We start from the raw sequence: 21,836 nt of genomic DNA, 5'->3' as shown, positions 1-21,836 counted from the left end.
TAGGTAGCGGTAATACACCAGTAAGGTCTCTAATCTGCCATTTAAACCTCAAAGAAGAAGAATAACTTTATGCTCAACTGCGCATGCGCGCACCAGTTATGTGAAGCGGCATGATGGCTGAGAAAAGTGTGCTGGTGTCACTTGTGGAGGAATTTGTCTCCGGATTGCAAGACAGTAAAGCCAAAGATACAGCTGCAGGTGCATAAATATATGTCCAATTTGACTCTCAATTGTATATATTTCGCTGCCGTTTCTGCAAATGCGTGTAAAGCTAGATGCTGGTGAATTAGCTAACTTAGCGCCTCCACATCCTGTTTTGGTATTGTAACCGCAGTGCAGGTTTTCTCATCATCAGAAGTTCCTACAATAAAACGACAAACAAAGTCAATAAAATTAATGTCTTTGTCGTATATTCTTTTAAAAGTGCTTGTTATGTTGCTTGCTTGCATCTAGTCTTCTGTACATTGCGTCTCTTTATTATGGGTTATTTGGGCCTCTTGCCTTTTTTTGGAGCCTATTAAGTTTGCGCTCATATCATCTATGTGTATTTTATGTTTTTATTTACCCACTTTAAGTTGTAAATGCTGCTGGACACGAATCTCATGAGGGAGCAATCCCAAAGAATGAATAAAGTGAAGTCTAAGTCAACGAACCTTTGACCTCCATACTGTTGGCTAATGTGTGTGTGAGACCATGAACGTGTATTTAGATTAATGTGTTGTTTGTTTTCAGGTCTCAAAAATGGAGAGTTTACTATTCTGCAGTTAGTGGAAGCATTGGGGTGAGCTGTCAATATAGCAGAAATCTATTCAGACATAAAATGTTTCATGTATTCTTTGTTTTTTTTCTTTAGACTGAGTCTGACCAGCACTCAGCCACAAACTCGAGCCAGAGGAATCAAGCTGCTCTCTGAAGTGTTAGAAGATGTAGACCTCACTGAGAAAGAAGGTATTTCTCTCCATAGCAGTGGTTTAATTTTCTGTGTGGAGGAGATCCAAAAACAAACAGTTCCATTATGTTCCATTCTAGTATAAGATGATATCTGTGTCTCCTCAGTTGAAGTTCTTAAAGCGTTTTATGAGAACCGGCTGGGCGACGATCACATAACCACACCGCCTGTCTTGCAGGGGCTCAGAATACTTGTGAGTTGGCCAAGAACAAACTACAAACTCATTTTTATCATCTAAAGAAGTTTTAACATGGTTGTCAGGTAATAGCCAATTTTTTTTTTCCCCCCGCTCAGATACAAAGCCCAAAATTGCCTCCTGGTGCAGCAGTTTCCATATTGAAGTCTATCTTTCATAATGTTTATGTTCGGGTGAGTTTTTTTTTTTTTTAATGCAACATGGATGCTGATTGAAAAATATTTTGATTCGCTGACCTCGAGACACACTGCCTGTTTATTTTCCACAGTCGCTGCTGCTGGCTGACCGAGTGGCTCTCTCTAAGATGCTCCTTAACGTCATGGACACCAGAGAGGCTGGTATTAATAATTATAAGAATACTAATAATACTTTTAATGGATGTTTTCAGGATATGCGCTCCATTTAATCCCTTTATCTACAGAACTGAAAGATTTCGGAGCAGACTTTGTTTTTGGATTCATCCAGTCGATAGATGGGGAGAGTGACCCTCGCAATATTCTCTTAGCCTTCCAAATTGCCAAGAAGATCATCCACAGAGGTTACAGTCTGGGTGAGAGAGTGGTCTTTTAGATGTTCATCTGTTCGGCGTCATGGTCATCATCTGAAATTTAAATATCTTTATTATTTCCTCCGTGTGTATTTGCAGGTCACTACACGGAGGATCTTTTCGATGTGACGTCCTGCTATTTCCCCGTTGACTTTACCCCGGTAAGTTCCTGTTTGTTCAGCTGCTTTGGTGAGTGTCGTTTGAAAGCTGACAAGAATAAGTTCATAAAAACTTCTTATCAACTGTACCCGCTTATCGCAGCCCCCCAACGACCCTCGTGGTATCACCAGAGAGGAACTGGTCCAAGAACTGAGGCAAGTCCTCACAGGAACTCCTAAATTTGCTCAGGTTTGTCTACGTTGTATTCACGCCGACACTTTGCTACATGCACTCACCATTGAGCCTCTTTTTTGTTTTTTTTTTAAATATTTTTTCCAGTTTCTGTTGCCCCTCATTATTGAAAAGCTGGACTCGGATGTTCTGAGCGCAAAGTTGGACTCTCTTCAGACCCTGGTGGGAAACCTCAGTTGCTCCTAGTAGCCAACTCAGAGGATTCTTTTGGCGACAGTACTGTTGTATCTTGTTGTTCATCTCCACTTGTTATTTTTTTTTAAAGGCTGCTGGTGTTGCAACGTATGAACACGAAGATTTGGCAGAATTCCTCGAGGGACTGTGGGCGTCTTTGCGCAGAGAGGTTTGTTAAGCGACAAATTGTGTTCTTACACGGTTACAATTAGTAGTTGCTTTTTTTTTTTCTTTTCTTCACCGCAGGTGTTCCAAACCTCAAGTGAAAAAATTGAGTCGGCAGGCCTCGCTGCTCTTACCGCCATCACTTCCTGTCTTTCTCGCTCGATTGTTAAGTCCGATTCTGAAGACGCCCTCAGCACTTTCTTGGATATGGTTCTGAAAGGTGATTTATTCTCATACTTATAAAATGATTCTTTATTTTTGGGGGGACTGAGCTTGTGAGATTTTTCTAGACTGCAAGCATCATCTGAGCGAGCCGGACCTGAAGCTAATGTGGCCCAGCGCTAAGCTACTCCAGGCTGCTTGCAGCGCTTCCAACAGGGCTAGTCACATGATCGTCGCGGCAGTCATGCCGGCGCTCATCGAGCAGTACAACTGCAAAAACCAGGTAGACATTATAGTCCCGCCTTCATTGATGACATCACGTCACTTTGTTGTCTTGTATCAGTGTTCACATAGACGCACATTATTGGAGGTGATGCTGCGGTTCATTCAGTCTGTTAAGAGCAGCGAGTCATCAGAAAACGGTGAGTGGGGCATTCAGGGTAAATGTCATCCATCTTCTCCAAACAACTTAATTTCCACACAAATTTGTGTGTCCATTAGAGGAGGGAGTGCTCTCTGGCATCTGCCCGTCGTTGTGCTGCCTCACTTTTGCAGCTCTCTCGGAGACTAACAGCAGCCTGCAGATCACAGCCACGGCTATGCTCATGGCACTGGCGCGACAAAGCGGTGAGACGTGCCGCAATGTTATTAAACAAAATCGGATTTGCCGTGCATTCTCAAGGGAATCCTCGTTGTCGTCTAGGTTTGTTAGAAAAGGCTCAAATCGAGCTGGCTGTCGATCATTTGGCTCGACTGTTGCTGTCCGATGAAGACGACGCAGTCAGGTTAGCTCACTTTTTGTTTTCTGTTTCCCAACATTAGAAATGAATTTTTTTTTCTATTTCCAACAGTCTCGCTGTGGTATCATGTGCCGGAGGCTTGGCGGAACTGCACCCGAGTGTTTTCATCAGCAATATGATCCCGAGGATGAAGAAAGCCATCTTTTCTGGTTAGTCAAATTTTTGCTATTTTTAGGAGGGCTAAGTCTATGTAAAAAAAAAAATATTATTCCCATTGTCTGTTTTATTTCCTATGCTCAGAGTCAATGGAGCTGGACGGAGAGTACATAAAACACACGCAGTCTGCAGTGCGCCAGCGCTGTTTGTCCATGTTGGCGGCAGTTTCCGCCAAGCCCAGTGTTGCGCAGGAGAGCACGTCAGTCCTCTTGGAAGTCCTCGATGCAGCACATTCTGGTATAGTGTCACTGGCTTTTCTAATACACGGAACCTCGAACGCTTTGTTGACCAACAATTCTGAATAAAAATCATTTAAAAAAAAAAAATAATCACACGTAACCTCATCCGAAATAAACACCTCAATTGTTTTATTGCAGGCAAATTTGGTTTCTCATTAGAGGAGGCCGTGTTAGCGTGCGGCAGCCTAAAGAAAATAGCCGAGCTGGTGGAAGACACCCAAGACTCCGGCCGATGCTTCCATGACATCATCATCCCGCGACTGCTTTCACTAGCACTTCAAGCAGCGCTTAAAGGTACAATTATTATCCACTATGCATTTTTAAAAATTGACATCCATGCCATTTTAGGTGAGAGCTCATCTACTCACCAGAGTCCTCTGGCAGAGGAGGCGGTTCTTTCCAGCATGGTCGCTATCATCAGCACAGCTTGCTCCAGGCTGCAACCAACGTTAGTATTTCACAAGTTCACATTGTCTTTGTCTTTGTCATACATTTGCTGCAAATGTTTATTTTCCAAGCTCCTCGTTTCCTGTTGTGGGTTCTCACTTCGTCTTATTATTTTTAGACTGGCGGGCCAGACGGCAGCGAAGTTTGTCTCGCTCTTCCTGGATGGTGACGTCCTCTTTCTGCCCGGCAACTCTTTCCCGCCACACATCAAGTTGCTGGCAAATGTATGCATATATTTTTGATTGGAAAGTAACGATGGGGAGTATTTGAATGTCTTTTGCTCTGTTTGCTCATCTCAGAAACAGCACGATGACTCTTGGAAGCTATCTCAGATGGTTTGTCTGCTGATGGCATGCGTGTGCTCTTTACCTCGCACTGTGAGTCTTATCCCAACCCTTTTTTTTTTTTTTTTAAGTCCGCCTAACAAAATGGCGGTTTTGCAACTGATTCTCAAACTGCTAAATAGTCTTCTTTTTGGCATTCCATTAAAAAAGTCTCCTTTGTTTGTAGGTGGCGGTGCCCCAATTGGAGCGGCTGCTTTCAGAGCTGGAAGAGATGAGTTGCACTTGCAGCCACCCGATGTCATACACCTCCGCTGCCAAGTGTTTCGCTGGCCTGGTCAACAAGATCCCTTCGGGTTAGTCACTTTTCTTTTTTTTTTTTAGGTCAACCTGTGCAACAAGAGCTGCGTTTAAACAACAAATTCTCTTTAGGCGACTCTCTTGACAGTCTACTCCAAAAGACAATGACCAGAATTTTGAACGAGTTGAACGCAGCAGCTTTAGGTGTTCGCATGCAGGCGTTCACTCTCTTGATTTGGGTAAGTGACTCCACACCGAAATCGTGTCAAACTGGCAATCGTCAACTGAACATTGAAGTTGCTTGTGTCTCTAGGTGGCCAAGGCTCTGCTTCTCCGCTACCACCCAACATGCACAACACTGACCGACAAGGTACACAATATTTTTCCTAGCACTTGGACCTGGAGTGTAAATCCAACCACTGTATTTTCTCATCTCAGCTCTTCTCGCTGCTGGATGACGCCGATCTGGGCTCGGCGGCGGCTGACAGCTTCTCGCTGCTGATGAGCGACTCCGCCGACGTCCTTAGCCGCGGTTGCCACGCAGATGTTCGCATCATGTACCGCCAACGCTTCTTCAGCGAGAACTCAGCCAAGCTAGTGCAAGGTTTCACCGCGGCTCCTCAAGGTGAGCTACTTGCACTCTTTTAATATTTCTCATTCTTTTATTACAGGTAATTTATTTGCCATTAACTATGCTAGCACCACCCTAAATATTAATAACTTTTTTTTCTTCTATTTGTGTGTTTCTCCTCCAGAGAAGAAACCAAACTACCTGAAAGCTCTGTCCAATATAGTCAACAAACTACCCAAGCAGGTTCAAGTTACTGAACTACCAGCGGTGAGTCAAGAAAACAAAAACTTAAATTAAATGATTCTAAAATTCTTTGGTGTGTGTGTATCCAGCTGCTGTCACTGTTGCTCGAGGCCTTGACGTACCCCGACCAGGGCGTCCAGCTTTCCACACTGTCCTGTCTGGAGCCGGTCATTGCTGACCCGCCACCGGCGCTCATCCAACAGCTTGAAGCTTTGATGGGCAGACTGCTGCCCCTCACGTCCGCTCCCACCATGGTTAGTAAGACCTCCGACGGTGTTGAAGCGTCAATTAAATGTCAGTAGCATAAGAAAAAAAGCACATGGTTTGGTTGAATGTATGCTGTCTTGCAGAATGTCAAGATCGCATCACTGCGGTGTATCTACGCCCTTTCCCGCTTCCCTGAGCATGAGGTAAACATAAAGAATAATTACTTAGAGACGCCACAAGAGGGCAGCAAAGGACTATAGTCTGTTCAATTCACTATATTGCGGGCACTGATATTATTGAAAACAATTCATTTCAGTTATTCAATTTTAAGGGTAAAATTACAACACATAGAGAGAATTATTTTGACTATTCTGTCCAAATATAATGTCACAGAAAAATTCTAAGCATTAGTTTGAACTTGTAGGTTTTGCCATTTCGGGCCCGAGTGCTGCGAGCCTTAGCCAGACCTCTGGATGACAAGAAGAGGCTAGTGAGGAAGGAGGCGGTTCAGGCGCGAGGAGAGTGGTAAGATCCACCACATTCGGTCCAATTGCACTTTCCAGTCACTTATAGACTGTCTTTCTTTTAGGTTCCTCTTGGGAAGTCCTGGAGGAAGGTGATTTTTATTTTTTAGTATAAAAAAATCTCTACCCAATATAGTCAAAGAATAAAGACACATGGAGTCCGACATTCAAATGATCTAGAATTTCCTTCTTGCTGAAATGCGGGTTGGATGTTTGTCTTCATAAACGCACAATTGAGTCACACTGACCAACTTCTAGAACGTTGCAATTTAACATCTATTTGTATATTTATGTACCTACAGTTTTTTTCTTTATTCAATGTGTGTCCTCTGAAGAATGTAATCAAGTGTTTGTATCAATTGAACAGGGCCTTAAAGTATTATTTAATAATTGTACTTTTAAGATAAAGATTGTTTATGACTCAAAGGACAGCAATTGAATTGTAGTTAATACACAAAACACATTAAATGAGCTGCACAATAACCTACACGAGAAAACAGACTCCCATTTTATAATGTGTAAATATGTTTTTAGAGTTCATTGTTGTTAAACCATTTACACATTTAGGTTTAGACCACACAACAACTGGTTGACTTTAAATTTCACTCAAACCATGGAAATGAATTTAAAATGGCAAATAAAATAATTGTATTTATAATTGTGTCAAGCATTTGGTGTCATTTTCAATCACAAAATCATCAAAATGCAGTCTTAACATGTTTTTTTTTTTTATTATTAAAAGGACAGCAATTCAACTGAGCGCAGCTCTTTTCGGTGGGCACATCACTCAGTTAGGTCTTGTTTCCATGGAAACCACTTACTGTGCTAGAAAAACTTGCAAAAAGTCCATATCAGGACAGTAATTCACAGAGTTAATTGGTTGCAAACAAGGCACGAGACCTCTTTGCCCCCTCCCCCTTATTTGGCACCAGAACTCTTTTTCAAATGGTGATATCACAACACACACATTAATAAAACAATAATTCCACTCACATTAGCAATATGTTTAACTCAGAAGATTTTTTTTTTTTCCTGAAAATCATTATGTCCTGTTTCTCCACTATAAAGTGCCACGTGCAAACGTTCTCAGTAGATTAACAGTGACATTTCTCAGTTCAAACACACAATAGCCACATCATTAGGGACACTTGGAAAATGCAATACAGTCCAAAAACTATGATAATGTGAATGTTAGGCTTCCATTTAAAAAAAAAAAAAAAATGATCAGCTGGCTGATAGTGGAAGTGGAATGTAAAAATACCAAACTATATTTTTCATGGAGTCAACATTTGATAGCCATTAGCTGTCACTTTGGAACGCTGCATCAGGCACAAAGGTGGTTCAAAACCAATTCATCATAATATGATATTTAATTTCATTTGGAGTCTGAGACTGAATCAAATGCTGACCAGCAACACCTTTTTTAAAAAAAAAAATCCTCTCCGTCGTTACGATAGTGAGAATAAAGACGAGGTGATAGCGTTTGAAATGTGGACGGCTCAGATGGCCACGGGGTCTTTCCTGGAAAAGTTGCAGTCCCACATGATGCCATCCCCTGCAGGAAGATGACTCGAGGGCAAGAGAACACGTGTGAACCAGTGACTGTGAAACAAAAAAATATTTATCCACGAGAAATTGGCATCAAATTTGTCACGTTGAATGATAAGAGTGCAGAAACAGAACCCACTTGCGCGTCTCGACACCAAACAGCCGCTTCCAATTGGCCATCATCCCGTGATGATATGGATTTTTGAACACCTGAAATCCAATCGTACATTTGTATATACATAAAAAATATAAATATAAAAAAATATATATATGTAAATACATTTAAAATAATTACCATTGACTTCGAAGTGATATTCCTCCAAATATTCACATATATATATATTTTTTTTTTTTTCCCCCCATAATCACTTTTCTGTACCTTGCCCTGCTCCTTCAGTCTTTTACTCTCTTTGCGGTTGATGTGGCGCTCTATGCTGGTCTCCCCTCGGCAGATGAGCGCGGCGTGCCACAGGGTCAGCCCTCCCAGGGCGACCGCCACAGAACTGCGGGGGGAAGCGCACGGCCATCATGAGATCGCTGATTCCGTGGCAGATGTGATGGTGGAGAGTATAAGTCACCTGGTCAGCACCCAGAGAAAGATGATGCTCTTGTGGGCGGTCGTCTCTGTGGACGTGTACGGCGGGGGACGGGTCTGATAGTAACTCTGAAGGAATTGATTGGATCAATTGGATTTGCAGAAACAATTATTTTCATCACATCCAGTCTCACCTCAACAGCACTGTAGGCTTCCAGGAACAAGTCTCTGCTGCTAACGCTGCAGTAGATACAGCCCAGAGTCATGTAGACGCAGAAGGAGAAAAAGTAGCGGTGGTTGAAATGGCCTACGCAGTTGTTGAGCCAAGCTGGAAGCATGTTCAGTTCAACACAAGAAGATAAAAGGAGAGAAATGGCGTTTGTTATGTGACGCTCGTTGCAAGGATACGACAGTGATGGTCCATCTTCAAGATGCAGCTGTAACGCAAGCAAAGGCAACATTATTTTTTGATAGGCATCGTTTGGAATCAAACTCCAGCAATGTAGCATTTTTAATTTTTTTAGGAGTTTGCATTTTTTTCTTTTCATCCTTCAAATCATAATATGTTGCACTTACGTGTTGCAGATGCTGCAGTGGTGCGTCCTGGCCGGTTTTGGATTGATACATTTCTTACAAATGGACACTGAGGGAATATGGATGTTGTCCTAAAACAAATAAAATGTGTTATTATTTTGTTATTGTTGTTTTTAGTCATTAATAAAGGAGGACCACCAGAGGTACCTTAGGCGGGTATCCGGGGGAGGTGGTGGTGGCCTTGTAGTAATGGAAGCCCACCATGACCAGGAGCCAGTGGCCGCAGCACAGATGCCAGATGATCCAAGGCACAGCGTAGGTCCCGACAATTTTGGGAAGGACGTACAGATAAACAATAACCACCACTGAGGTTGTCAGCAGGATGACCAGAGTGACAAACACCTGCGAGATGAGTGAGGTCAGTTTGACTTGTTTTATCTCCAGACAATGCAATCTACTCACCACTCCAAACCAGCGAGTCACATTGTCCACGATCCAATACACGGGTTCGAAAGCACAGTCGAGCAATGTGTCAGAGTTGCTGAGGCTGTTGAAGTAAAGAGACTTGAGCAGCAGCTTGCTGTAGCTCCATAGCGCCCCAAAGCTGGACTGCGGCTGCCCCCCCCTGCCCCGACCCCCTTTCTTTGGACGGCACAGTCGACACCATGCAAGAGCAAGTCGCATGGCCCGGGAAAGATGCCGCCTCCAGCTGCTTCCCACGCGCATACCACCGCCACCTCCCCACCTTCGCCTACACACTCTGCCTTCCAGACACACACAAACACACAAAAACACACACCAACTGTTAGAAATGCAAGCGGCGTAAAAAAGAAGTTCCTCATGGCGAAGTTGGATAACAAGGGACTTTTCCATGGTGGATGCAGGAGGACAAATATCTGGGAAGGCACACTACTACCTTCCACCTGCCAGTCAAAGAGAATGAGGACTTCCACCCAAACAAATCCTTTTAATAATTCACAAGGTTTGGAAAGTGGTAACTTAATAAGAAGGAAAGACAAAAAGGAGTGGATGTCTTCTTAAGAAGAAAAAAGGGGCCACCTGATCCTCAGCACAGCATATGAGGAGTGAAAGTATTGATTACATAGACAAGACTTTTTTTTTTTTTTTGCTCTTCAATAAGACATCATTAGTTATGTGAGTCAGGGCCGAATTATAGGGGGTCTGGGTCCCAGGGCCAGGTTTTTGCAAAGCCCCCCCAACACTGATTGCAATCCCTTGTGCCCCAGGGCTATTTTATTTTATTCATATTTACTTAGTACTATTACTTATATTAATTAATTTTATTTTATTTTATCGCTCACTTTCTTAAAAAGCAAGCTGCGGGACAAAAATACAATACACGTAAGACACTGGACTGCGTAACCATGTAAATTGATGTTGAGCAGCAGTTTGAATTGTACTGTCGCCCTCTTGTGGTAAAATCCTGAAGCACATGCTTAAACCATATAAAATAAAATAAATACAGATTAGGCTTATTTAAATAAGATATAAATATAAATATAGGTTAGGAAAAATGGATTTAGGGTATATTTAATTTTATTATATATAGGGTATATTTACTTTTATTTTATTATAATGGTTTAAGCATTAAGTCTTCCTGGGATCAATCAATCTATCTATCTTGTGGTAAAAGTCCGAAGCACATGCTTAAACCATTCAAATAAAATAAAAAAATAATCCCTTTATTATATATGTATATATATAAACTAATTTAAATAACCTATATTTATACGTATTTGATGGTTTAAGCATATGCATCAGACCTTCACCACGAGAGGGCGACAGAGCAATTCAAAACGTCCCCCACCACCAAATCACATGGTTACGACGTCCAGTGTCTCACAAATAACACCGCCTGCGGAAATTGGATGCATTGTGGTCTCCGTAAAGAAGACACAGCGACTGCGGTCCGGTGGCGCATCAAAATCTGCGCTTATGCTTGTCAATCAAATGTTAGCCAAATAGAATGTTAGCTGTCTGCACACAACGATCAAAATCGCGTTGACTAAGCCGGTTAATAGACACATTAGACAACACACCTAAATGCTGAAGTGCATTACCTGCTCAGGTGAACTGTGTGGACATTTGCACAAAGTGACAGCCCTGAGGTCACGTCATATTTGCAGGATCTCCAAACATTAATTTTTACATCAGCATCAAAGAGCGTTGGTTCTTCCAAGATCGTCTATTTAAAAGATGAGACACTCAGAAGGTAATCTGGAAAATATAAAATTAAACTACCATGCATGTAACAAAAACAATCTAATTTTAAAGGAAGGTCAAGTTCGTTGCTGACGGTGGGGGGTATTCAGTTTATTCCTTCTTGTTCGCTCTACTACATAACAGCGAGTTTAAACGTATACTACGTAGTAATAGTTCTTGTTATTTGGTTTTCTTTGACGGTGACTCGTGAACGCCGTGTATTATGGGAAATTAATTTTAATCCGATATAAATGCCAATGCAGTACAAATAATTACATAATGTCGTTAGGCAATAATAAACTATTTAACAATATTTGACGGAACAATTTCACGCTTTTTCTAAAAGCCGATAATACCATAACCAGGAAGTAAAGGCTGTCATGTGATCACTGAAAAATGGCTACTGTGATGTGGTAAGATGCGTCTGTTTGACCCAAACATATAAATATTGTTCTTCACCACAGTTAAATTGTATTGTCAAAAATGCATTGTATTTCTATGCCTCTTCTTAAGCTGTTTTGAATGTAAAGTATGCAGATTTTGCATTTTACCTTAAATGCGCCGTCAGGAATTTCTGCATAAGCAGGATAATGAATACTATGGGCGTTTTTTGTGTTTATTCTTTTTTTAAACCAAAAAACAATTAATTGTGGGATGTGTGTCTTTGTTGTATTCGAACATATCCGTCTGATGTTTTTCACTATTTATCTTATAGGAACTAAAATGTATAGAAACGTGATCAAGTCAAATATATTTACAAAAAATAAAAATATGGTAAGAATAATGCCTCTATAATATGGACCATTCACCATAAATAGTTCAGTTATTTAAAAATGAAGGATACTGTTTGAATTCACCATGATGATCTAATAATTTATCACGTTTGTTTTTTGACAATCCCACTCTTTGCAATTTCAAATCCTCTTTGTCACATATCAAAGCACATCTAAAAATTACGGTGGACAAACTTGATGAATGCAAAAGGCAGTTCAGGGATTAAACTTCACCTCAGGCCTATCTGTTGTTCTCCCTGTGCTATTGTGTGTTTTCCCCCCTGGTACTCTGGCTACCTTCTGCATTTAAAAAATAATATTAATAGTATAATAATTTTAATATGTAATATTAATATTTCTAACTCTCATCCAGGCGCTCCCGGTGGCGCGACTATGACGCTGAGCTGCAGAGGACCCGTCTGGAAGCAATGCCACTTGAATTCTCTGACTCCCATCCCCTCAAACCTATTTTAGTAAGATGCCTTTTTTTGTAGAAGAAGAAAAACTGTCAAATGTAATGTAAAATAGTTAATTGCTATTTTTTAATTGTACTAATTATCATTAATTAAAATTTATTTCTAATTAAATAAATATGCTTAAAAAAAATATTTTACTCATATTATATTATGTTAACCTGCCCTTAGGTGACAGAAAGCAAAGCTCGCCGTGGAACTCGCAAGGGCAGCACCTCCTCCTCCTCATCCTGCTCTTCCTTAGCGGCGCCGGACCCCCTCAGCTCTATGCTGGACGGAACCGATCCACTGTCCATGTTTGCGGCTGAAACTCCATCCATGACACACGTTGCCTTCGCCGGGGTCAGTTGCGCTTTTACACTACCACTGATTGCTTCTTTGACACACAGTAAAAAAATATTTCTTATAACAGTGAACTAAATTGATGAATATATATGAAGGAGGACTGGTTGTGCTTAAGTGAATTGTATTAAACTGAAGTTTTGTGCTTCCAGGATGCGAGGAAGAAAGGGGAGAAGGAGGACGAGCCAGTGGGAACCGATTTTGAGCCCTGGTCGATGAAGCGAGGCGAGATCCTGGCGAGGTTTACCACCACTGAAAAACTCTCAATTGTAAGTCGACCTCTGTCACAAACATATGTTTTCTATTGCACCATGTTCAATATTATTGTTATAGTAACATTCATTTTCTGTTTTTTTTTTCTTTTCTAGAACCTATGCTTGGGCTCCGACAAAGGTAAGGACAGTAAGAAGTATGTATTGTATTTAATGACCACTATACTGATTTTTTTCAGATACAAAATAAGAGATTTTAGCACATCAAATTTTGTTTCTTGACTATTTTGTCATGATTTCTATTCCTTTAAAAAAAATTACTTTCAGGAAATTCACAGAATCCCGGATCCTCTGCTGTGTCAGAGAAGGTCCGCACTCGGTTGGAGGAACTGGATGATCTGGAAGAGGTCATTTGAAAATAATTTCCATAATATTTCCCGTTCAGTGTCATCTTAAAAATGAAACCTTACATTTGTCTGCAGGGTTCCCAGAGAGAGCTCCTCAATCTCTCCCAGCAGGAATATGCCAACCGCATCCAAGAGCTGAACCAGTCTCTGAAAGAGGCCTGGGCCTCGGACCAAAAGGTCAAAGCACTGAAGATCGTAATCCAGGTGAATCCTTGTTCTGTCGATAATGGAAAGAAAAATGAAGGGACTCGAAACAGACTTAATCTGTGTCCCTAGTGCTCCAAGCTCCTCTCGGACACCTCCGTAATCCAGTTTTACCCAAGCAAGTTTGTTCTCATCACTGACATACTTGACACTTTTGGTATGTACTGAATCTTTTCAAGCTTTGGTTCCGTTCATCTGCTCTTTGTGATTGTTTTACTGACCATCCTTTTTTTTTTTTTGCACAGGCCAGCTTGTGTATGACAGAATTTGGAGCATGTGTTCAGATCCGAAACCTTTACCAGGTATGCATTCTACGTCCACTGGTTGCGGCATAAAACTAATTATTATTTTTTTTGTCAGACTCATTTACAGCGAGCGATGTCAACGACACAGCCAAGGAAACGTGCCTCAACTGGTTCTTCAAAATCGCCTCTATTAGAGAACTCTTACCCCGATTGTATCCTCCAAAATTGTGATGACCATGATAGCTTAGTTGATTCTGGAATTTGCCTCCTTAACGAAATCTGTGACCAGATACGTGGAAGCCTCCATCCTCAAGTGCAATCGCTTCCTGAACAAATCGTGAGTAATCGTTGGCTCCTATTGGGTTAAATTGAATTTCCAAGTAACCCCCCCCCCCCCTCCCAGCGGTATTCAGGACACTCTCCCACGACTGACCGCCATGATAAGAGGGATCGGCGACCCCTTAGTGGCGGCTTACACCCGAGCGTACCTCTGCAGGGTAAATTCCAGATGCCATCAAAAGTACTTATTTCTGATAATATCAAATCATGGTTTTTTTGTTTTTTTTTGCCCAGGTTGGCATGGAAGTAGCCCCAAGCTTGAAAGACAGCCTGAAGCGGAACTTCTTCGACCTGCTCGGAACCTTCCGGCAGATCAACGGGGAGAGTGTTCGCAGCCAGCTGCTAGCGCAGAGAGTGGAGATGCCCGAATACCTGACTCTCTACTCGCCCGCTATCAACTGGATCTTGCACTGTAGTGCCTACAGAGCACCGGAGGTGTGGATCGGACACTCGCTAGTAGAAACCAATGAAAATAAATATTTTTTTAATACGTGTTTTTTCACTCCAGAGTGTCCTGACAGAAATGATGGAGAGATGTAAGAAGCTGGGTAACAAGTGAGTCATAATTGTATGATCTGATTAGTATGATTAAAAGATTTTGATTGGAATTTAATATACTGCAGTGCCCTGCTGCTGAATTCAGTGATGAGGGCATTTAGGCCCGAGTTTGTCGCCACAAGAGCCATGGATTTCATCGGGATGATAAAAGACTGCGACGAGGCCGGGTTCCCCAAGGTGAGTAATCGTAGTGTTTTTTTTTTTTTAAATTAACGTCGTGATCCACAAATGTTTGATTTTGTCATCTCCTGTGTAGCATTTATTATTTGGATCACTGGGTCGCTGTCTGGCTTGTGCTGACCCTCCAGAATCAGAGAGGCTGACCATCCTCAACGAAGCCTGGAAAGTCATCACCAAAGTCCGCAATCCTCGGGTACAGGGAGCTTGATACTGCTTACAGGTGCTTTAATGTCGATAAAATCGAACAGATTTTTTTTTTTTTCTCAGGATTATGTTAACTGTGCTGAGATCTGGGTGGAGTTCACCTGCCGAAATTTCACAGTAAGGAACTCATTTTTCTTTTCTTTTTTTTAAGAATCCAGGCATTCACATATTTATTTATTTTTACACGGTGGGGTAGAGAAATTTTTAAAATTATTTTTGCTTTTAAGAAACGAGAGGTGAACACTGTTCTGGCAGACATCATCAAGCACATGACTCCCGACCGAGCCTTTGAGGACGCCTACGTTCAGGTTGATATTCTTTACCAGCTCTCCTTTCTCTCGTCACGTCCTTTCCAGTGACTTTTTGTCTCTGCACTTAGCTGCAGTCTGTAATCAGGAAGATCCTCGCCCACTTCCACGACTTCTCAGTCCTCTTTTCCATGGTGAGTAAGGTTGAACTTCTCATCTTGCCTCAGTTGTCATTATGTTCAATATTTGCAGGAGCGTTTCCTCCCATTTCTGGACATGTTTCAAAAAGACGGTGTGAGGGTGGAAGTGTGCAAGTCCATTATGGATGTCTTCATCAGGTAAGAGTTACGCTTCTATTGAAAATGCAAAGTATGCCAAATAACCGGTTAAACTGACAGACATCAGGTGGAGCCAACTAGAGACCCGGTCATCCTCAACGCCGTGATGCACATCTGCAAGACCATGCATGATTCTGTCAAGTGAGGCAAAATATGATTTCTGTAAATTGCTGTAGATAGGAATGATCTACTAATGTGTGTTTTGCAGCGCTCTCACCCTCGAGGATGAAAAAAGATCTTTGTCGGTGCTCATCATCGGCTTTATGCGAGTGGTGAGCTGGTCTTGCTTTTAATGACTTCTTCTGAGGAGGTTTTTATTTTATTGACACATTCTAATTAGTTGTGTGGAACCTCGTGTTTGCAGTTCTGTCAACCTGACTTTTTACAATGGGTAGGTTTTCTACCAAGGATATTTGTTTTTGTTTTATGGTAATCCACATCTTGATCAAATAAAATGGGGGAAAAAAATTAGGTCAGAATCTGATCAATATTCATCCGGAGCTGATTCAGATTGCACATTTGGAAATAATTTCACAAACATTAAATTGGTCTTTAATTGGTAAATAATTACTTTTTATGGCCGATCTGTGATTTTTCAGGTGAGAATTGATAAAGCCGATCGGAGATTTGTTTGTCTCTTTTTGAGCTGTTGGTTTTTGTGTTCAGGTTTCCTTTGGCCGAGACTTTGAGCAACAGTTGAGTTTTTGCGTGGAGGCCAGAGCCACATTCTGCAACCTGGAGCCCGTCCTGGTTCAGCTTATTCACGTCAGTATGAAACTCGTAATCTACATTCATCAAAAAGTAAAAAATGTGTGATTTTTTTTAAAAATTATTTGAATTTTGGCATTTTACAGCCAAATTCACCAATTTGTTCAAAAACTGTAACATTTTTGTTCTGCAACACACACACACACACACAAGCTAATTCACTTGTCATATTCAGACGGTGAATCAGCTAGCGATGGAGACCAGAAGAGTGATGCGTGGAAATCATTCCCGCAAAACCGCCGCATTCGTCCGGGTGAGTTAAACTGACATCTCGCCAATTTGTGCCAGTTGATGGATCGAATTCCCCTCCCTGTCCTCCAGGCATGTGCCGCCTACAGTTTTATCACCATCCCGTCACTCAGCAGCATCTTCAGTCGTCTCCATCTTTATCTGCTGTCTGGCCAGGTTGCGTTGGCCAACCAGTGTTTATCCCAAGGTGAGGCCTGCACTAAAAAACTTTTTTTCCTGTCTATAAAAACCTAATTTCATATTCTATTGTCGACTTTCCACTCTCGTCTTGCAGCGGATGCTTTCTTAAAAGCAGCAGTCAGTATCCTTCCGGAGGTGCCACGCTCCATCAGCGTGGAAGGGAAGCTTCGCTCTTCGGAGAGTTTCCTGCTCGACTTTGTCAACAACTTCCTGGCTACGCTTCTAGTCGTCCCGGTACTAACAAGAGACTTTTTATAGACAAGCATGGAGTTAAGTGTTCATAATATGCATGCTTACAGGATCATCCAGAACATGGTGTGCTCTACTTAGTCCGAGGTGTGCTCAACATGGTGCAGGATTACGCTTGGGAGGACAACAGTGACGCCAAAGTGCGCGTGTACATCTCCGCCCTCCCCCTGCTGGCTGCCATGAGCCAGGAAACATATCTGTACACAATTCCAAAAGGTAAATACGCACAATCTTTTAATCACGGCAAACACTTTTATCGTCCTTTCAATATTTCAGTGGACTCGAATGAGACCCTATACGGTGGAGACCCAAAATTCCTCACGGAGATTAACAAACTGTGCGAGACCCTGATCGGGCAGATCCTGGACCACCTGAAGGCTCTCGGTCGAGAGGAGGTGAGGAACTGTGTTTTGAGCTTCTCCTGCCTTGCGAGGAGATTAAAAAAAAAATTGTGTTGTGTTTTTGGGGGCAGCAGTTGAGCACTCGCCGCCAAGGCGCTTTGGCCTTCTCGCTCTTCTGCATCCTGCTCGCTCATGGAGACCTGAGGAACAACAAGCTGAGCCAGCTGGCCGTCAATTTGTGGAACCTCAGTCACAAACATGGTCACTGTGAGACACGAATTTCTGTGAGTTTTGCAACAACTTTTTTTTTTGTTGTTGGTGATAAATGTATCACTTTACCAATGGAATCAATTCTATGCCTAGGTTCGGACGCTGGAGTCCATGAAGCATCAGGCGCTCCAGGCTGACATGTCTCACCTGTCGGAAACGGTCCAGAGGCTCGCATTGCAGTCTCGTACTTGACTACCAAGCATCAACAAATATATTTTGGAAAAGTAAGGTTCACTCTAAAGTGGAAAGCACTAAAAATTGCCTTAATGAAATGTAAGCCTTATGGTTAGATAAGTTTGATGAAAACAAACATCATCATACTTGTGTTTACAGCCATCAAGAGCATTTTAGAGAATTAATAAATGTTACGTTCTAATAACAAGCCTTGTAGTGAATCCGGTAAGCAGCATTTAAAATAATACATTAAAACAGCAGCCGCCATCTTTGTTGCACTTAAATTGGTTGTATTATCATGCAGTGCCATTCATATAATTTATATATATTTATCTCAATCCTCCATTATATTTATACAGTGCTGATCATTTCTGAATTAAGCTTGGTTATGAAGCAAATAATGTCCTTGCTGGATTTCACTTGTAACGTTAGTGCTTTTTTTCCCCATAATGCCTCAATAAAGAAAATGGACAGAACAAGTTTTGTTTCACATCAGTCTCAATCCTCTCAATGGTAGTTTATTGTCTTAGTGTGTCATGACAAAGGAAAGCGTCCCGCTTATGTTTTCAAAGGAGGAAAAAAAAAAAAAAAAGAAAATCAAACTGCAGTGACTAATATGTCAAACTGAAGAAAAAGTGAACGCAATCGTCGGTAGCGGTGTGACAACCAACAATTCGCAAAAGTCTCTTTGGAAATTGTTATTTTGGCTGTTGAACTTTTGCTGCACAACAGTGTTCACTGTAGAAAAAAAAAAGTCCAATACTGATAGCAAATGCTCGAGAGCAAACGCTTGAGAGCAATTCTAGATTAGGGATGATTCTTTAAACACTAACATATGCATACAAAACATGTACAAGTGCCAATTCCACTGATTTATCAGAAATTTAATATTTAATCATATCTGCAAATTTCATATTTGCACACAACTGATGATAGAAAACTTGGCATTGAATTTAGTAATTTCCTAAAGGTCTGGTTATCATCAATAGGTGACTTAAAACCCAAAACACTGAATTCTGAAGCTCAATAAATATCCATCCATCCATTTGCTACAGATGAGAAACCCAGAAACAATCTCATGTCAACAGGCAAATTTAAATAACGACTAGAAATGAATGGTGGTGGTGGGTGCTGACAAAAGCAATTGACACCCCGTGAAAAAGCAACACGCTAAAGAAGGGAACGTCGTGTCTACAATGCTGTCAAGTGCATGAAAACCAAAACTCTGAACAATTAGTAATGATTAAGTTAAGAGTGGGCGTGGCCTCTCCCATTTTTCATGTGTGTGTGTTTGTGTGTGTGTCTTTGTGGGCGTGTGTGTTCTTTTTGTTCTTCGTCAGTCGTTTGCTCAATCCAGCTCGATGGGGCTGCTGTCCTCACGGGCCTCTTCGACGCCGTCGTCATCCTCGCCTGCTCCCATCAGGCTGTTCAGCAAGTTTCCTGTGCAGGGAAATTTTGTGAGATTTTTTTTTTTTTTTTTTTTACAAAGACGGTTTCGGCAAACTCACCTAGCAGGCCGCCGTACGACGGAGATTGTTTGGGGGGGACGCCGAAGAAAAGCTGTCCTATTCTGTCGAGGTACTTTAGATGTCCAGAGAGATGACAAAGACACAAGAAACACTTTTGAGATACAGTGAACCCACACTTTTTTTTTTTAAGGCTTGCATTAATATAAAAACAAAATGAATCGTGAATTCATATGCAAAACAATCCATCGATTTAAGCGCTCACCTCATTATACATGGGATCCCTCTTCAGGGAAGGTTGATATTGCTCACATAACACTGTGAAAACTGTTAATTTACCCCTAAGTAAAAAAAACAACAATGAAATGCTTTTTTTTTTTAACACAGCTGAGTTTTTTTTTATCTCACCCATCCACTGCCAGCAGCAGAAACCAGATAAAGTTTAGAAGAGGCTGAACAAATGGAGGACCCCTCTCTATGGATGGGTGTTTCTCCGTGTACGTGCTGAACACCACTGAAGCGCTGTTTTTGTTCTTTAGGCAGAGGAACCTGGCAAATTTAAAAAAAAAAAGGTTGGGAAGCGAGAGTCTGTGCGACATTTCAACTCTATAGTGGAAACGGACTTACTGTAGGACCGCCTGGGCCACAAACATGTCGACCTCGCTGCGGAAACCTCGAGAGGAGGAATACTCCACCAGCATCTGCGCACAGCCCTCCCCGTCGGACGAATGCAGGAAGTGGTAACGAGATTCACTGTAGTTTTGCTCTAAAAAGAAAAAAAAAAAGACAAAGCTGGCGGATTTTTTTTCTTCCTTTGAATTCATTATGTCTGTCATACCTTTCCACAAGGTAACAGCCAACAGCTGGTGTAGCTTCGGATTGCCCAATTTGCTGGAACCTCCCGTGGACCATTTCAAGGCTCTGGACACGAAGGCGACTCTTTCCGGAGAGTTGTGATCCATGTGGCTGAACAGCTTAGCCAAGCTTTCTGCTCAACAGATCCACGAGCGTCAGCGGCGATTGATCAGATGTTTCGATTCGTTGAATCAGGACAACGCTCACCTAATATATCTTCTTCCACTTTGCTCTCTGACTTCTCCAGCACCTCAAGCACCAGCATGGAGAGATCTGCTGCACTGTTTTGCTGCAGAGTGAAGCAAAGCAGATGAAACTAACTTATTGCCTCATTTAGACATTGGATGGTTAGTCATTAAACTACAAAATGTACCAGACCTTTATAGTTAAGGTGTGGAGGCATTTTCCACAAATCATTTTTGTTCATAAAAACAAAATAAGTTAGATCATAAATATCACAACGGTAGAAATTCCTAAGAGCATTTTACCTGATTATAGCTGAAGAACAATAATGCGCCATTGTACATCAGCTCTCTGGCTTCACTGTGTTTTGCCTGTGACATGTACCTGTTGACAGACAACAGTATAGAATATATAGAATACCAACAGCATAACATTGAAATGGGAATAAAACCATTGTTGCAATAATGGTGGCTGCTTCTCTACTATTTATCAGTTAAAATTAGGCAAAACTGGATCTGTAATTTAGTTGTGTATACATAGAGACACAAATTACGAAAGGTTAAATGGATATAGGTGGAGAATGTCACACAATCTAGACTGCTACCTGGCTAGCTACTAGCACATCTGGGGAGGAACCGCAAATCGATTATTGCAAGCTGATTATCTCAACAAAGGTTTAAACTCTTAATCGATCATAATATAGTTGTCATGGAGTCTGCACGAATTAAGACTTCCATTGAATATTTACAAAACGTGTAGCAACACTGCTAGTAAGCACTTCGCTAGCAGTCCATTTTAAGAGCAGAGTGAATTGACACATTCGTTGTCCAAACAAATGGCAGAACCGACTTGGGTGGGCGGAACCGAAGCGAAATCCGTCCAATCGGATTCGGGAATGATATGAGCTAGTGTAGCAGCAGAGAGATCTGGAACGTAGCAGGCCTCGAGGAGCAACCAACTGTAAATTAGAACGTTTATGTGAAATCTTACCTAAAAAATAACGTCCTATACATCTGGTGTGCTTCATAGTAATCTCCTTTTTCTACGCTGGCTCGTAGTTTGCCTTCAACCCTCTGTACGCCTCCGCGGTTTCTGCCACTGGAGCACCTCAGGGACTCCTGCTCCGACATCATCGTAGCTCCGCAGCGGTGCTGACTTAACCCAGTAGCTCGAATGTTGACAGCGGAAACCGGAAGTAAAAAATGACACTTGACCCTCTTCACCTGCCGTAGTTATGGGTACACGGCAAAATAGGCAAGATCGAAAACAATACTAAAAAATAAAAACGATTGTTATAGGGTCAATATCACTCCAAAGTGTACGGTAATTTCGTTTTACGGTAGTTTCATTTTTTTGTTTTTCATATTATATCTTGCAATATCGGGCTGATACACCGCGACCCACATAAAAACTGTTTCTGTAAACT

The 21,836-nt window shown here is 41.7% G+C and overlaps 4 protein-coding genes across 12 annotated transcripts; 2 read left to right on the top strand and 2 right to left on the bottom strand.

Moving 5' to 3' along the window:
- Nucleotides 1-44: 44 nt before the first annotated feature.
- mms19 (MMS19 homolog, cytosolic iron-sulfur assembly component) lies at nt 45-6,799 on the top strand. Its single transcript, XM_088359255.1, has 31 exons — nt 45-198; nt 733-781; nt 854-948; nt 1,057-1,142; nt 1,244-1,318; nt 1,414-1,483; nt 1,567-1,695; nt 1,792-1,853; nt 1,954-2,040; nt 2,131-2,205; nt 2,309-2,386; nt 2,464-2,602; nt 2,673-2,827; nt 2,888-2,966; nt 3,046-3,171; nt 3,248-3,329; nt 3,396-3,493; nt 3,585-3,737; nt 3,878-4,033; nt 4,088-4,187; nt 4,305-4,410; nt 4,486-4,563; nt 4,697-4,823; nt 4,900-5,006; nt 5,081-5,137; nt 5,206-5,392; nt 5,523-5,605; nt 5,671-5,835; nt 5,932-5,991; nt 6,213-6,313; nt 6,378-6,799. Exons 1-31 carry the CDS (start codon nt 111-113, stop codon nt 6,406-6,408), a joined length of 3,084 nt encoding a protein of 1,027 aa, XP_088215381.1. The 5' UTR covers nt 45-110; the 3' UTR covers nt 6,409-6,799.
- Nucleotides 6,800-7,023: 224 nt separating this feature from the next.
- On the bottom strand, nt 7,024-9,802 carry zdhhc16b (zDHHC palmitoyltransferase 16b). The gene is made up of 9 exons (XM_088359265.1): nt 9,392-9,802; nt 9,137-9,331; nt 8,972-9,060; nt 8,804-8,832; nt 8,590-8,723; nt 8,439-8,524; nt 8,240-8,363; nt 8,000-8,070; nt 7,024-7,914 (listed from the first exon to the last, which is right to left on the bottom strand). Exons 1-9 carry the CDS (start codon nt 9,800-9,802, stop codon nt 7,812-7,814), a joined length of 1,242 nt encoding a protein of 413 aa, XP_088215391.1. The 3' UTR covers nt 7,024-7,811.
- Nucleotides 9,803-11,406: 1,604 nt separating this feature from the next.
- vps35l (VPS35 endosomal protein sorting factor like) lies at nt 11,407-18,385 on the top strand. 8 transcript variants are annotated; one of them, XM_088359260.1, is made up of 31 exons: nt 11,407-11,565; nt 12,299-12,398; nt 12,570-12,740; nt 12,893-13,009; nt 13,109-13,133; nt 13,280-13,359; nt 13,435-13,563; nt 13,636-13,720; nt 13,809-13,865; nt 13,924-14,020; nt 14,098-14,145; nt 14,212-14,305; nt 14,382-14,582; nt 14,656-14,702; nt 14,771-14,882; nt 14,962-15,078; nt 15,153-15,206; nt 15,317-15,397; nt 15,469-15,531; nt 15,590-15,675; nt 15,736-15,816; nt 15,884-15,947; nt 16,040-16,066; nt 16,342-16,440; nt 16,619-16,696; nt 16,765-16,879; nt 16,967-17,106; nt 17,172-17,337; nt 17,398-17,516; nt 17,594-17,746; nt 17,826-18,385. In XM_088359260.1, exons 1-31 carry the CDS (start codon nt 11,549-11,551, stop codon nt 17,922-17,924), a joined length of 2,922 nt encoding a protein of 973 aa, XP_088215386.1. In that variant the 5' UTR covers nt 11,407-11,548; the 3' UTR covers nt 17,925-18,385. The 8 variants fall into 8 exon arrangements, with proteins under 8 accessions (XP_088215386.1, XP_088215389.1, XP_088215388.1 ...); XM_088359261.1 differs by lacking the exon at nt 11,407-11,565 and adding an exon at nt 11,657-11,676; XM_088359257.1 differs by lacking the exon at nt 11,407-11,565 and adding an exon at nt 12,109-12,209 and having other exon boundaries at nt 17,597-17,746.
- Nucleotides 18,386-18,402: 17 nt separating this feature from the next.
- Nucleotides 18,403-21,613, bottom strand: get4 (guided entry of tail-anchored proteins factor 4). 2 transcript variants are annotated; one of them, XM_088359266.1, is made up of 9 exons: nt 21,401-21,613; nt 20,716-20,794; nt 20,435-20,516; nt 20,211-20,360; nt 20,000-20,138; nt 19,781-19,921; nt 19,638-19,713; nt 19,415-19,487; nt 18,403-19,346 (listed from the first exon to the last, which is right to left on the bottom strand). In XM_088359266.1, exons 1-9 carry the CDS (start codon nt 21,541-21,543, stop codon nt 19,255-19,257), a joined length of 975 nt encoding a protein of 324 aa, XP_088215392.1. In that variant the 5' UTR covers nt 21,544-21,613; the 3' UTR covers nt 18,403-19,254. The 2 variants fall into 2 exon arrangements, with proteins under 2 accessions (XP_088215392.1, XP_088215393.1); XM_088359267.1 differs by lacking the exon at nt 21,401-21,613 and adding an exon at nt 21,015-21,205.
- Nucleotides 21,614-21,836: the final 223 nt, after the last annotated feature.

This window comes from Syngnathus floridae, chromosome 18 (genome assembly GCF_059516105.1).
Source record: "Syngnathus floridae isolate MCC-2025c chromosome 18, RoL_Sflo_1.0, whole genome shotgun sequence".
Classification (NCBI taxonomy): domain Eukaryota; kingdom Metazoa; phylum Chordata; class Actinopteri; order Syngnathiformes; family Syngnathidae; genus Syngnathus; species Syngnathus floridae.
Note: the sequence above shows the minus strand (reverse complement) of the source record. Positions and strands in the feature narration are given on the sequence as shown.